The 16181-nt window shown below is 37.0% G+C and overlaps 2 protein-coding genes and 1 pseudogene across 2 annotated transcripts; 1 reads left to right on the top strand and 2 right to left on the bottom strand.

The window, feature by feature from the left end:
- Positions 1-1804: 1804 nt before the first annotated feature.
- Positions 1805-2596, bottom strand: LOC128923499 (uncharacterized). Its single transcript, XM_054235757.1, has one exon. It carries the CDS (start codon positions 2594-2596, stop codon positions 1805-1807), a length of 792 nt encoding a protein of 263 aa, XP_054091732.1.
- A 4068-nt stretch (positions 2597-6664) lies between these two features.
- On the bottom strand, positions 6665-6841 carry LOC128923588 (small nucleolar RNA U3; annotated as a pseudogene).
- Positions 6842-14820: 7979 nt separating this feature from the next.
- LOC128923498 (uncharacterized) lies at positions 14821-15447 on the top strand. Its single transcript, XM_054235756.1, has one exon. It carries the CDS (start codon positions 14821-14823, stop codon positions 15445-15447), a length of 627 nt encoding a protein of 208 aa, XP_054091731.1.
- The last annotated feature ends 734 nt before the right edge of the window (positions 15448-16181 follow it).

The raw sequence follows: 16181 nt of genomic DNA, 5'->3' as shown, positions 1-16181 counted from the left end.
TTAAAACACCGCGTTTTTATATGAAATTAACTTTATTAAATTACTAGTATGACCGCAAAGAAATAATTGCAATTGCCGGTTAAAAATATAAAAGATTAAATAGCGATCACGCCCGCTGTGATCTGCTATGGTCTTGCGTTGTCCGTGGTTGCCGGTGGTCTGTCTGTTTTTGTCTGTCCTTAATTCGTCTTCGTCCCTACTTCAGACTTATTGTCCGTTTGCACAGTCCTACAATCGGCTATCCTGACTGTTCATTCCGCCCCGAATGATGGGATCCACATCTTCATAACTTCAGCAATTGTTATTAGAATTTTGCTTTAAGTAGTACTGCCTCTGTCTGTTATGACACGTCTTGGATTTCCGCAAACGACTGCTCTTTTCTTTAATCATTTGACGACTGCATCAACTCCTGTGTTCTTAGTTGGATATAGCCAAACGAACTTGGAGAATGCGTCCACCATCACAAGGATGTAGTTATATGCCTTCTTTGTCGACTCCAGCGGCCCAACGTGATCGAGATGTAGTGTTCCCAAAGGCTTGTCCTCTTCACTAATGGGATTTAAGAAACCTTCTTTCTTTCCTGTCATTGTATCGTGAACGATACACACTACGCAACTTCTTACAACCTTTGTTGCCTTCCTATTTAAATTTGGTATATAAAATGTTTTTTCTACTGCTTCTTCCGTTTTCTTGATGGAAAAGTGTCCTTACCTATGTGCCATGTTGATGATTTCGTTTTCCATAACTGATGGAAGACAGCTCGTACCCAATCGTCCTCTTCCTGCGCTTGCTTCAGACGGTGGATTAGGTAATCTTCTACAATGAGGCAAGATACCCTACTCAACGCAGCTACATGTCGCATTTTTGAACCGTTTCTATGTTCTATCTCGTAGCAAAAGTCTTGTAGGAACCTTACCCAACGAGATACTCTTAATAACACAGCTCGTTTCCGCATCGTCATTTCGAATGCTTTACAATCTGTTACTATCTTTAAACTTTTCCCCAACAAATATACTCTTCACTTTTTAAGTGCTTCTATAATCGCTAGTACCTCGAGTTCGTATGAATGGTACTTCTCTTCTGCTGATTTTGTCTTCTGACTCATGTATTGAACTGGATGGAACGCTTGATCGTCGAAATCCTTCTGAAGTAGCACTGCTCTGTACCCGGTCATACAAGCGTCTGTATGTACCTCAGTCACTGTTTTCGGATTGTATAACATTAGGACTGGTGCGCTGATCAATACTGACTCCAACTTCTTAAATGCCTCCAACTGCTTGTCGCGCAACTCGAACTTAACCTCTTTCCTGAGTAGATCCGACAGCGGTTTGGCTATTACTGCGTATCCATCGACAAATCTTCTAAAGTATGATGCCAACCCCAGGAATCTCTGCAAAGCCTTCTGGTCATGTGGCAATGAGAAATTCCTAATCGCTTTCGTTTTTGCATCAGATGGTGTTATCGAACCGTCTACTATAGCATAGCCTAGAAAGTCTATTTTACTTATAAGAAACTGACATTTGTCCCATTTCATCCGCTAACCATATTCTTCAGCCCTTCGTAGAACTCGTTCCAAACTGTGTACGCCTTCAGTGTAATCCTTGGAGGGAATAACTAAATCGTCCATGTAAGCCACCACAGTATCGTCTTGTATAAGATCTCTAAATACTGCTAAAATAAATCTTGAAAAAACTGCCGGCGAATTCGATATACCAAAAGGCACGTATTGAAATTCATATTGCCCATTGTATGTAACGAATGCGGTGTACTTCCTTGAGGTAGGCTCCACTGGGACATGGAAAAATTAATTCCTAAGATCTAGTGTCGTAAAAACATTAGCACCCTGTAACATTTCGATAACAGTGTCGATATTTGGCTTCGGGAACTTATCGCGAACTATCTTTGAGTTTAATCGCCGATGATCGCAACACAAACGTTTCTTTCCATCTGTCTTCGAAACTAACACCACTGGTGACGCATAATTAATGATGCCATCCTTCAACCACTCTTTAACTTGTTCATCCACTTCTTGTCTATCGGTATATGACATCCGTCTGGGAATTTCATATACTGGGGTATCATCTGCTACGTGAAATTTTACTTCCAACTTTATGTTGTCTATCTCGATGGATGTGGTAAAGCTACCTATTGTTGTAAGTTTGATGGTACCGATACCCATCAACTGTCGCTCTCCACTACTTAAGTCAACATCCACACTAGGTATGTTTAACGTATCGTAACATATAATACATAAGTCGCTACCTGTGTCGATTAATACCGACGCAGATTTTCCGTTGAAACTTACATCCTTAAAAATCAATCTACTACGCTTCTTCGATTTTACGATTTCTCCTTCATCCGTCATATTATTGCCACTGCTTCGTTCCGATTTAGGAGATTTCCTTCCTGCCTTACAGTTAACTGCATTATGACCCTCTTTACCGCAATTGTAAAACGATGTCTTATTACGTGGACATTCCCTGCTAAATAGAACTGCTTTCTGGAAATCCTTGTTTGGCGACGATGCCTTCTCCTGTTTCCCATTCACGGGTTGTGACTGGCTGTAACGAAACTTTTCGTCTTCACCTACCTTCATCTGCTCCTCCAATCCCTTATAGTTTTCACCTGGTATAGGTTGCTTTTGTTCGACCTTGAGTCCGGTATGCCTTCGATGAAATATTCTATTAGGCTTGCGTCATCTAGCCCTATCGGTTTCCCCAACTCCATTAAAACGTATAAATATTATCGAAGTAGTTCCCCATGTCGCTTCCGACGACTACGTAAAGTACGGTGTACTTCAATCGATGATAATGCTATACCAAATTCCTGCCGCAGCGCTAGTTTTAGTGAACTCCAACTGCTTATTCCTCTTTGGCTTCTTATGAAAATCTTTGCCGCACTCTTCAACAGTTGTTTTGCGTAGATGAATTTCTGCAGCTTGTTCCAACGCACTGCTGATGCGTTTGCCTCAAAATCCTAAGGCCATTGTTCGAAACTTGGACAACCTGTTCCTTTAAACGAAGTCATTGAGTCTTAAACATCTCGGAGAGTAAAGTTGTGGTATTCGACCCTAACCTCACGAACACTCCGTTGGCTTGCTACCTCTTCCACATCAGTTTCGGAACCGTCACTCACAGGCAGGCCGAAATGCACCATCGTCTGTCTTGTAGTGTCGCTTTCCGTTAAATAGTTGATTGCCCTAAATCGCCTAACCTTTCCTTCAGACCGTCAACAGTCAGCTCAAAAATTTCGTTGCGGTTCATATTTTATAATGTTGTACAAAAAATCGTTAATATTGTAAAGATTTTAATTTTAATAATAAAATTTCCTTTTAGCTTGCGTTACAATATTCACTTTTTCCGCATACAATTCTGATAATTTTTATGTTATTCAATTCGATCGTAATATCCTCGTTTACAATTTCCGTGTACAATTTTAATAACTTGTTTGTTAAACGAATTTTATTACAATATTCCTTTTAATCATTCGCATACAGTTTTTGAAGTAAAATACTTTCTATAACTCGAATTTTATTACAACATCCGCATTTATATTTTGTGAAAAATTTTAATAATTTTTATGTTTAAAGAATTTCATTACAATATTCGTTTTAACTTTTCCGCATAAAGTTTTTAGAGAGAAATATTTTCTGTAAATCGAATTTTATTACAATATCCGCATATCCGCATTTAACTTTCTTATATAATTATATATATGTATATCTCACGTAAGAATTTTTAACGTATTTTCATCAATAAAAGATTGTTGCGATATTCGCCTATAAATTAAAAAAAAAATTACAAAAATATTCAATAACTTATTTTACGTTATTCAAAAAATTTACAGTTGTATATCAAAAGACATAGCTGTTTCTCCAATGAAATGTAACGCCACCTCCAACGATGTACTGTACTTTACCGCACACACTATATATGCCCACCGTTACTGCTGCTGCTGCTGCTGTTACTGACGATGATGCTGCTGCTAATACTGCTGCTACTGCTACTATTGCTGGTGCTGTTACTGCTCGCCGACGCTGCGCCTTGTTGCTAGCGCTCCTTTCGACAGCCAAGCTGTCCCACTCCTCCGTTATGCGATTTGAGTACTGCAATCACTTGTAGAAATTAACGCGTTTAAAATGTATCAAAAATGTTCACTTTAAATCGCAAATGATTCACGCAAAATCGCACTTTAATCCCGAAATCTCACTTCTGGCACCACTTGTTGATTAAAACATCGCGTTTATATATGAAATGATTACAAATGAACTTCATTAAATTACTAGTATGACCACAAAGAAATAATTGCAATGGCCGGATAAAAATATAAAAGATTAAATAGCGATCACGTCCGCTGTGATCTGCTGTGATCTTGCGTCAAAGATAATATGATACGAAACTCTTTTATTCGAGAGAGAGCTGTGAAAGTCCGCATTTTTTATAACATTTGGCAGACACAAAAGAAGAAGGAGGGAAGTGGTGGCGGTAAAGCCAAGAAAAAGAAATGGTCCAAAGGCAAAGTCAGGGACAAGTTGAACAATTAAATTCTTTTCGATAAAGTCACCTATGAAAAACTATACAAGGAAAACTATACAAGTGCTACAATACAAACTTATCACTCCTTCGGTGGTATCTGAACGTTTGAAGATTCGTGGTTCACTCGCCAAAAGAGCGCTTGTGGAATTACCTGACAAAGGTCTGATTAAACAGGCCGCGTATCACCATTCCCAGGTGATCTATACACGTGCAACCAAGAGTGATGATGCGTAAATATATTATACCTTTCTTTGCAACAATACTAAATGTATTTTATAGCTTTGATGTTACTCAAGAATGATAGAAGACAAGATTACGACAGACTGAAGCGTTCACGACCCACGAATGGGAATAGGCAACAGAAGAATTGTCAAATGGAAAACCGAAATGTGAAACATAGTGAACCAAATTGAATAATGTGCAGATAAAATATCACAATGGACGTAATTCTTAAAATCTTCATTTATAAAATGATCTAATATAATAATGCATATTTATAATTAAAATTATATGTTTTGTTACAAAAAGTTCGCCATTTTGCCAACTTTTTTGTTGGTTAGAAAAGTGATAAAAGTTCTTTATAGACGACTTTTTTGTACTATTGTTGTTTAATTCCGCCATTGCGGACTTCTTTTTCAAGTTAATACATTTTTCTCTTAGAATTTTAAATAATAATTAAGCACTAGCCTTGACTTCAGCTCTTTGTTTTGGTTTTATTGTTTTGTACCACCGTACAATTTTGTTTTGCTCGCGTGTTCGGGGTCGTGAAAGTTGTCACTCAACAGGAACTCAAAACCCAAAAAAGCTAACTGTAAACGCCTGTCGTAATCTTGTCTTCTATCATTCTTGATTGTTACTGAACAGTGATTGTTACTTTCGAACTGATATTGGTACTGAAAAGTGATTCCTACTTTCGAAATAATATTGCTACAGTCATCGAATTAGAATCACTGAATTGCTATTGCTACAGTGATCGAATTAGAATTACTGAACTCCTATATGTACTGTGATCGAATTCAAATTACTTAACTGCAATTGCGATTGTAAATCACTGATATTTACAAAAATTGATCGCAGTTGCTATTTGCGATTTTTCAATCACAGTGAAAAAATCACCGTTAGTAAAATATCGCTCATCACTAGAGTGCACTGCAATATCTGTAAGAATAGTCCGTAAAGCAGTTTGTAAGGCAGTTTACAGTACTTAACATAATTATATCTTCATAAGTACTTGATGGACACCCAGACCTCTCCTCCTGGTGGCGGAACACCATGTAACCAAATGAGTACGTTGCCTGAACACATTATGAGAATAGAAAAAATTGCCAATGAACTAAAAAAGGTGCGTGGAGTCCCTACGCGCGGAAGAAGTTATACTTCTTAGTGATATTCCAAGAAATGCAATATGGTGGAGTGACCAACACTTTCTTAAATTCACATTTCATAAATTTATTATGCACATTTTATAAAGCAAAGTTCAAATCAATTATCATTTCTGGGTTCTGACGGATTGATATCTATAATAATTACAATTGGATTATGATAACTAAAATACGATATGAAATGTCTTACATATGTATATTTTATCTATATTTCTCGCGAATACCGCATCAATAGTTGTACTCCTTTTGTCGTAGGATCATTTCTTCCATTGATCATTTCTAATGAAAATTTCTCTCTGAGGAATGCCAGTAATGGTTCAGCATCTGACAATGAGAAATTTACATTGAAATCTCCCGCAAGGAGTACCGGTTGTTCGCTATACTCTACTGGTTCTCCGATAATATCTGCAAAAGCTTGCGAACCTGCAGTTGACAACGGTAATAAAGCTTTACCTATGAACAATTTTATATCTCGCATCGATGAATTTGATGATATATAAATGGCAATTAAATTAAATTTTTTACTTTTATGATTATCGCTAGGGTTCATTTTGCATTCTTGCATATTTGCAATTGCAAATGAGCGGGGCATATTGTTCTTTTACACTAACAAAATATACAGCGAATTTGCAATTGCAAATATGCAACACCATTTGCACAAAATTGTGAATTGCCCTACTGTACTTATTGACTGCATTATTATATATAATTATTTGTATAAAACCTTGAAATTTATTGATTAAAATCACCACTCAGACCACATGATTTCTAATATGCCACAATACAAAATTAGAAATGAAGTTCATAAGCCTCACGCTGTCAGATAAAACGATATACCTCCTTATCGCAGGTGCTAATACTTTGGATTTACAAAGAAAGTAAATGAAGACTGACTACAGAAATGATCCTGTGAAATATAGTCTTAACTTTTCAACGGCCAACACAGGGTATTTCAACCAAAAGTTAAACATTATTCTACAAAAACTAGAATTGCTCAAATACAGTGGTCGGCACTCCATACCACAATTGTGCCGACTCTTGTCACACGTACGCTTACACTCTATCATTCAGTCGTTGTCGAACCAGCAACGAGTGAACATCGCGTATGGCTATAGCAATTTGCATAAGTGCCCTGCGCGAAATGCATACTTTTATGAGTTTCGTTTTATGTTATGTATTATATTTATGGTTTTAAGCTATTTGAAGACAGAAAAGTTAATGCTTTTGTATTCTAATATATTTGTTTAAATAATAAAATAACTAAAATGAATAAATGAGCACAAAAATTCATGTTTTATGAAAAAATTAAAAACATTCTTCAATGTTAGGCTACAGAGTTCTCACTGGGTATTCATTATTGCGTGCTCACCTATACAGTCACAATTCCTCTCGTGCCGACCACTGCTCAAATAGCATAAGCATGGTAAGTGCTTTAAGTTCTCTGCTTTACTCTCATTCACTATCTCTCTCTCTCTCTCTCGATTGTTTAACGCTATAGGTTGCGCAACCAACAATTATCGCAACCTTTTCCGAAGTCGTATAAGAAGTATAACTTCAAAAATGAAAATGCGACACTTAAGCTCCAAAATGAAAATTTAAGAAAAGCTCTTAGTAAATATACCGATCAAGCCTCTTCCCCTCCATCAAAAACAACTTTTGTAGCTGAAACAAACGAAGGAGAGCGTGAAAATGAAACAAACTGGTTGTTAAAAAAGAAAAACAGCAGGAATAATAAGAAACGCAAGGCAGATTCTTCACCGGATGTAAGTATGATATCTCCGAGTCCGGATGAATCAGCCCAAACGAAAAAAAATATAAATGTAATCCATCGCCCCCCGCCAATTATAATATCGGGACATTTTAACCACCCCTTGATGAATTCCTTGTAAATATAAATATGTTTATTATATGCTTTGAACCTATAGAAAATATTAAGAAAATTTATGAAATTAAACATATTCTAAATTCTGTCGTCAAACTTGAGCCCATCAAGACTTCGAAACTTGTGCCATGTGAAACAGTGCAAATCTTGTCAGGCGTTCGGTCATACTAGAAACTATTGCTGCAAACCACCAAGGTGTGTGAAGTGTGCCGGAAACCATACGACTCTAAGCTGTACAAAACCTGCCGATCTACCGCCAAAATGCTGTAACTGCAATAAAAACCACCCTGCGAACTATAGGGGATGTGAAGTGGCAAAACAAATACAAAAAATTAAAAACGCGGCTGTGAAACGCAAAGAGCCTCAACAACCAAAAAAAAAAAAAAATAAGTACAAGAGTATCTACTGCCCCACAGAAAGATGTTACGAATACAAGCCAGGAATCTGGTCAACCATCATTTGACAGCATAGTAAAAGATGGCAACAAATTCCAACAACAACTGTCTGAAAATCAAATAAATGCGAAAGAAGTTGATGGTGTTACCGACAATCTTTCGTTGATTCTCAACAAGCTTAATAAGCTAGAAGAGCAAAAGAAACTTATTCACGAACGTCTTAAGCAACTATAGGCAGCAAAAATGAAACCTCTAAAAATTATGACCTGGAATTAGGGATGGCAAAAATTTTTTTTTAATCGATTAAATAATCAAATGATTAATTGCAAGATATAAAAAAATAATTGCAATTAATTGCAATTAATGTAAAAAAATCGATTAATCGATTAATTCCAATGTTTTCAAATAATACTAAATTGCATAAAGACCACCACCAGTTTCAGCGCCGAATCTTCTATTATAATGCTCTATCACAGAGTCCCAGACATATCCAAAAAGAGAAAATGGCCTACATTTGAAGTTAAGTAGCACAATGACATTAAATTTTTCAAAATATGCACAGCAATCTTAAAGTAAAATAATTGCCTCTTGCTTGAAATACTATGTTTTGCAACTTTGCGTAAAAATAAAACCAATAAAATATAGGAGACTATATTCTTATTTCAGACATTCAAATTGTGTTGGTATATACACAAAAACAAAAACGGAAATAAAATTAAAATATCGTATTAAAAATTCATTTGTCTTAGCATAAAGGAAAATATATTTATTGAAGTCAAGAATATTTAGAAGTCTGTTCAACCAAGTTTGAAGAAAAAGCAATTTCGATAAACGTTTTGTTGTCAAACGGTTACGTTTTTCGGTCGCAGTTGCACCCGATTTTGAGAAACGCCGCTCAGCTGGTACTGAGGTACAAAGTAGATGACAATACTTTTTTGAAAGTCCGTACGGTTTTCATTTCTTCCCAAGCATCAATAGTGTTTCGAAGCTGAAGGGCTTTCATTAATTGGTTTGCTGCTGCAACTCGGCATTTCAATCATGGTGTCAGTGTCATCATCACTTATGGGAACATTGTCGTTACTCCTAGATTTGAGAGTCTAATTTGTACACATACATTTATATATAACTAGAAGAAATTTAAAATGTAATACCGATTGCTCCAACTTACCACAATTTGCAGGCTACTGTTGCATTTTAAATACTGCAACATATTTGATGTGTTATTAGAAAATTTTAAATTTTTGCAGCAAAGTTGACATTTAACGTAGTTATTGCTATTTTATTAAAAAAATGTCCACACTTCGCTTTTAACTGGCGCCATTGCTCTTCAAACAACTGAACGTAAAATGCCTTTGACTTAACTGTAAATGCAGTGTTACCAGACATTCATTTGTTGATATTAAACTAAGTTGACATTTTAGAATTTAACTATGTTTACACCGTTTCCAGTCATTAATGACTGATGCGACCAATTTCGACCCTTGTACGCTAACTTAGATGAACATAAAATGTATTAAATTTCAAAATGCTGTTTGCGATTATTTTGCAATTACTCGAGTAATAGTCGAGTAATTAGAAAAGGTGTTTCGATGCAATTAAATCGTAAATCGAATGAAAATAATCGATTAATTTAATCAAATGATTAATCGTTGCCATCCCTACCTGGAATGCTAATGGCTTACTCAAACATAGGGACGAATTAGAGACATTGCTCCATCTTGAAAAGATTGATATATGTCTTATATTTGAAACTCATTTCACTAATCAGACTTTTGTTAAGTTTAAAAACTACAGGACGTATTGCTCTAATCGCCCAAATAATAACGCTAGAGGGGGGAGAGCAATAATTGTTCGAGACAATATTCACCACTTCGAAGAAATGAATATAAGCATTCCCGATTCCAAACTACGACTATATCGGTTGACACTGGGATTGGAAAAATACATATTACTGCAATATATAGCCCACGTAGGCATAATATTAAATATGATTTATATACAGAGCTTATTTTAAAGCATCATGGAAAATTCATTATGGGTGGTGACTTTAACGCAAAACACACGCAATGGGGTTCAAGAATTACGACATCAAAGGGTAGAGAGCTCTTTAAAACCGCTATGGCCACTGGATGTGACTTCGTGTCTACTGGTAAACCGACCTACTGACATACCGATACAAGAAAATTACCTGACTTGATCGACTTTTTTATCATTCGTCAAATAACAAAGGACTTCATTACAGTAGACACTGGCTTTGACTTAAATTCGGAAATCGGACCACCATATCTCTCTAATAAACATACAGATTGGGAGTATTTTAAAGATATACTTGACAAACATATTGATCCTACAGAAAATATAACAACTCCTGATATCCTGGAATATGAAGTCTATGAATTTACGAAAGTTATTCAAGAATCGGCATGGAAAAGTACTCATGTTCTAAAGCAAAAAAAACTTTTATACTACATACCCTGCAGATATTTTTGATCTCATAAGTAAAAAAAGAAAAATACGTAAAAAATGGCAAAGTACGCGATTTCCTCAATATAAAAAAGACCTTAACAATTTAACCAAGCTTCTCAGTATCAAAATAAAACAAATTAACAATCAAAACATTTGGAGCTATATTAAGAAATTAACGCCAAACAAAAATACAGACTATTCTCTTTGGAAAGCTGTAAAAATGCCAGGAAACCGATATTGGCTAATACTCCACTCAGAAAGCCCAACAGATCCTGTGCTAAAAGCAACGAAGAAAAATATATATGTAATATGTAAGCTAAATTCAACCAACTACAAAAAAAAAAGTGGAAAATATCATCAAAATTAGATTAAAGCCTAAAAAGGCTCCCGGCGTCGACTTAATTACAAGTGATGTATTGAAACATTTAACACCCAGAGCATTAACAAAGCTTACATCATTATGGTACAAAAACCTGGGAAAAGTGCACATGAAGCCTCGTCATATCGTCCAATCTCATTGTTGCCTATTTTGTCTAAGCTACTCGAAGCTGTCATTATCAAAAAACTTGAGAACATAATTGCAGAAAAAGGTATCATACCAATTCATCAATTCGGTTTTAGGACTCAATATTCCACAATCGATCAAGTACATCGCATAACAAACATAATAGAAGATGTGATGGAAAATAAACTAATTTGCACAGCTGTGTTTCTAGACGTATCCCAGGCATTCGATAAAGTATGGCACCATGGTTTACTTTGTAAATTAAGACGTTTCTTACCACAATATCTAACTGACTTACTTGAATCTTACTTGAGCAACCGCTACTTCAGAATCAAGCAGGGACAGTCGTATACCACATTGCAACCAATAAAAACAGGAGTACCCCAAGGTATTATCCTGGGACCACTTTTATATATCTTGTTCAATTCCGATATGCCTACGCCGACAAACTGTACAATTGCCACATTTGCTGATGATACCTGCATCATAACGACAGGCAAAAGTACATTACTTTAATCGAGACGAAATCAATACACTTAAACTACACGAACAAAAGTGCTAGATATATTCCTTTACATATTGGTAATGTGGCAATCCCATACTCCACCTCTGCAAAATATCTAGGCATAACGTTAGATGTAAAGATGCAAAGCTGAAATGGAAAGAGCACATACAAAAAAAAGTTGCAGAACTAAATCTAAGATATAGCAAAATAAGCTGGTTAATCGGTATCAAATCGCAGCTAACAACATCAAATAAAATTCTCGTATATAATCAAACGTATTTGGACATACGGAATTCAACTGTGGAGATGCGCTGCACCGATATACATTCAACCGATACAACGGTCCCAAAATAAAGTCCTACTCAAATTTGTTTCCTACACAGTGTTGCATTTCTACTTCAGTCTTATTGTCCGTTTACACAGTCCTACATACATGTTGAGTTATAATTAATCTAGTATTAGTTTAGTTTGTATTTTACTTTTAAATGCATCCTCAGTTCATAAATCAAATATATATATAATATAAAAATGAATCGCAAAATGTGTTGCTAAGCGCATAACTCAAGAACCGCTGGGCCGATTTCGCAAATTCTTTTTTTAGAATGTTTCTAGAGGTACCGGGATGGTTCTTACGGAGAGAAAAATTTAAAAAATTGCCTGAAAAAGTCTTAAATTCACAATTTTATAATCTCCCATACAAACAATTTGTGTCGTTAGTCTCGCAAAAAGTTGAGAAGGGCCAAACCGATCTGGCTAATTTTAGTTTTAAAATATTTATGGAAGGCCAGGGAAAGATTAGAAAGTAAGTAAATATGGAAAAATTGTGAGGAAGATAACAAGAAGATGATTCTTTTTGAATTGACAACAAAATTATAAAAAAAAGAAAACAAAAAATAATTTTATTTTCAAAGTTGTCATTGTTGCTTTGTTAAAATATTTTTATCATTATTCAATTGTATAATGCTGTATCGAAAACCCAAAACAATTTGTAACAGGTAGGGAAAGGCAACCAAACATTTTATACTCTCGCATCTTATTGATGTAATTTTATTACACATAATTTGAAATAAAGTCCAATAGAATAACGAAAATCCTCTTATATAGTATATAAGGGCTGAAGTAATTCTTGAACCTATTTTACTCATTAAGAAATTATACCACTAAGGTAAACGAGAATAGGGGCAACTTGGCACCTGTTAGTAGGCAGACAAACGGTACTTTCGGCCTTGAAATTACTACTAAATTGCAAATCAACAAACACCAGTCTGCAAACTCGCCAAAAAGAGCTACAAAGGAGATTTTCCAGATATTCAAGTCGCTGGAAGCACTGCACAGGACTTTAAAAGATTTACGCGACAACGAAAATATTGTTGGTGAAGCCACAATTCTGGCAGGTGATTTTCGCCAGACTATTCCAGTTATTCCTGGATCAACTGTTGCTGACGAACTAATCACATGCCTAAAATCATCTACTTTGTGGCGACACATAAGAAATCGTCAATGAACAAATAACATACGAGTGTTTCTCCAACAATATGGTGGAAATGGTAGCGACGCAGTTGACACCTCAATGAATTAATAACATTTTTAACGGGCTTCTGTCACTTGATGGTCTCGAAAGAGGACCTTATTCATCGTGTTTTTCCTGACATGAAACCACAATATAATAACCATAAATGGCTGATTGAATGGCCTATATTGGTGGTAAAAAACAAAGATGTCGATGATCTTAATGCGACAATTTAGGATTTCGTTCCAGGAGAGTTGACATAGCTACAAACCCGGGTGACGTAGTCAATTATCCCACAGAATATTAAAAATTGCATTGACTATCACCTCTCACTTTGCAATTAAAATTAGTGTAAGCTGTCATGGCTATGAAAATGGTAATCATAAATAAGTCACCGTAACAATCTTGGCTTGGCCAACTAGCAAATTTGCTAATTTGTATTTATGATGATTTACGCTTAGTACAGATCTACCATAATGTATATCAACCGGCTATAATGTTTTCGTCTTTGCGCGTAAGAATTTTTTGACTATATTGAAAAAAATTCTAAATTAATGTATACCTTAGCCACAAAAACGTGTGGTCGGGTCTGCTAGTATTTAATAAGATTTTTAATTATTGAAAATAGGATTGCATAGATTAGTATGTCAAAGAAAAATATTTAAACAATATTCTGTGAAATTGGTATTTATAAATTCCAAAAACTCAGCCGTTGGCACCTAATTTTTTTAATTTTGAGTTTTTTTTTGAAATTTTGAAAGTAAGGAAAGTTCTTGTGCAACCGAACAGTTTATACTCTGGCAAATTTATTAATATATTTTTATTTAGATAACACACAATTTGCCCCAATTTGAAAATCCTATAATGAGGTATATGAGAGCTAGGGGAAGTTATGGCCCGATTTTAACCACCTCTAAGACACTCTATTAGAAGAAAAATATTTCCTCTAAATTAAATTAAGATACCTGAGAGATTTACCAAAATTACGGTACAAAATTACTATTTATTCCGCTTCTTATTGGTTCCTTATGTATATATTATAAAGTGAAGGAAATATTATATACCGAGTTTCATTGAAATCTATCGAGTACTTCCTGAGAGATGGTTTTTGACCCATAAGTGGGCGATGCCATGCCCATTTTCCATTTTGTAAAAAATCTGAGTACAGCTTCCATCTGCTATTTCTTCTGTGAAATTTAGTGTTTCTGACGTTTTTCGCTAGTTAGTTAAACCACTGGTCGGCAGAAATCCCCCGCTGAACCCTCCGTGAGGGTGCCGGCTGTTAATAGACACCACAGTGCCACAGTGGTAACGGACTGCCCCTTCCACAGTTGTGGGGTATCTAGCTAAGGTACGATTCCATCGTTGAGTGATTGTTGCTCCTTAATAGCACAGCATTTGGTGATTTAGTCGTATCATGGTTGGGGGTAAAACCAAGGGCTGGATCAAGGTGTCATGCGACCCGTGCCGAGGATCAACCTGGCTGGGGGCCCTCAAATAGCCCAGTCTTGAACGGAGCTTACGGATACCTGGCGCCCTCCGTAATAAGAAAGCCTTGCTTGCGTAGCGGGGGCTATGCGCAAGTGGACACAGATTCCCCTACACTCGTGGGTCGAATTATGAGCACAACTAAAGAAACAATGGAAAAACCAAGGGAGTCCGGTTCTCCCTTATTAAAGCCGGTGGGAACGGATTGTTCCGAAAAGAGAGCAGCGCATGCAACGAGCTCTAAGACAATGAGCACGCAAACAGTGGCTAAGCCTGGTCTGAATGCTAAGGTTGGCACCAGTGCTGGAACTACGGCTAAGCCAAGTTCCAGCAAAGCAACAACAACAACGGCAGCCGGAGCCAGGCCTACCAACCAGAGGCAGAAGGTAAAGAAAGAAGCCAAGCGTATTTTTGCTGGTGTATCAACCAGAGAATGGCCAGCCTTTAAGGTGGAAGAGCCATCGAAAGCGAAATATGCGGAGAGGAAACGCGCTGCATATATTTTACGCATAACGCACCTGCACCCACCAACAAAGGAGGAGCTCACAAAAGAGCTCCAGGAAACATTGGAGTGTGCAAAGGCGGTGTTACCCAACTTTAGCATGGAACCGCCAGTAGGTGCTACTAAAAGGCAAAGGTCAGCTGAAGAGGCTAAGCCGTCAGCTAAGCGGCCGAAAACAAGGGGTGGGATGACCAATAGATCCTTTGCGGATGTGGGCCGGAACCGCATCATCATTGGTGTTCTGGATGAGGGAGATCGCGAAGGCAGAATTCCCTGAACCCAATGGAAATGGGTACAGGCTGCGCTGGCTAACGTGGTCCTGGAAGTGCTATTAAGCAATCCAGGTCCGCCGCCGTCATGCACAGATGCTGGATGGTACCGGGGCTAGATCAAGTTAGTAGCTTGTGATGACGAAAGATCGGTCCAGCTATATAAAGCCGCTATAGCGAAGGTGGGAGAGGCAGCGGTTGACAAAAAAGACATTCCGTCCAGGCCAAGGGCAAGAGTTTGGATACCGGCTATACCATCCCAGCCGGATCATGCAGCTGATCAAAGCTTGCAACCCAAACCTACCAACGTTCGTTTGGAAATTTGTCAAATCGTTCGACGAAGCGACAACCGAATCGGGCGTGGAGACTAAAAGGGCCACGATGCAGATTCTGTTGCTGCTGACAAATGACTCAATTGAACCGCTGAACAAAAGTAGCGGTGAAATTAATTATGGCTTCACTAAGGTCAAAGTGAAGACTTACAAAGCGGATGCCGGCGCTTTCGACCATCTAACCTCGAATAACGAGATGGGTGAGGTAGAGGAAGATCCAATGGAGTCATCAAGCGATGTCGATAGCCTCGAACAAGGTGAGTACTCCTCAGAGTCTGAACTAGCGGGCAGGCTCTCCAATTTATATACCGAGAAAGAGCTTTTAAGCGATTCTCAAGATGGTGTAGATGTAACCTTAACTAATGCATCTCTTACAAATAAATCTTCACCATAGCAAATTAGCGTCAGTA

This window comes from Zeugodacus cucurbitae, chromosome Y, assembly GCF_028554725.1.
Source record: "Zeugodacus cucurbitae isolate PBARC_wt_2022May chromosome Y, idZeuCucr1.2, whole genome shotgun sequence".
Taxonomy (NCBI): Eukaryota; Metazoa; Arthropoda; class Insecta; order Diptera; family Tephritidae; genus Zeugodacus; species Zeugodacus cucurbitae.
This window is presented reverse-complemented; position numbering and strand designations above follow the sequence as displayed.

Bases quoted from the DNA above. Each gene is read 5' to 3' on its own strand.
- LOC128923499 (XM_054235757.1), bottom strand. From the start codon at position 2,596: ATGAAGGTAGGTGAAGACGAAAAGTTTCGTTACAGCCAGTCACAACCC.
- LOC128923498 (XM_054235756.1), top strand. From the start codon at position 14,821: ATGGAAAAACCAAGGGAGTCCGGTTCTCCCTTATTAAAGCCGGTGGGA.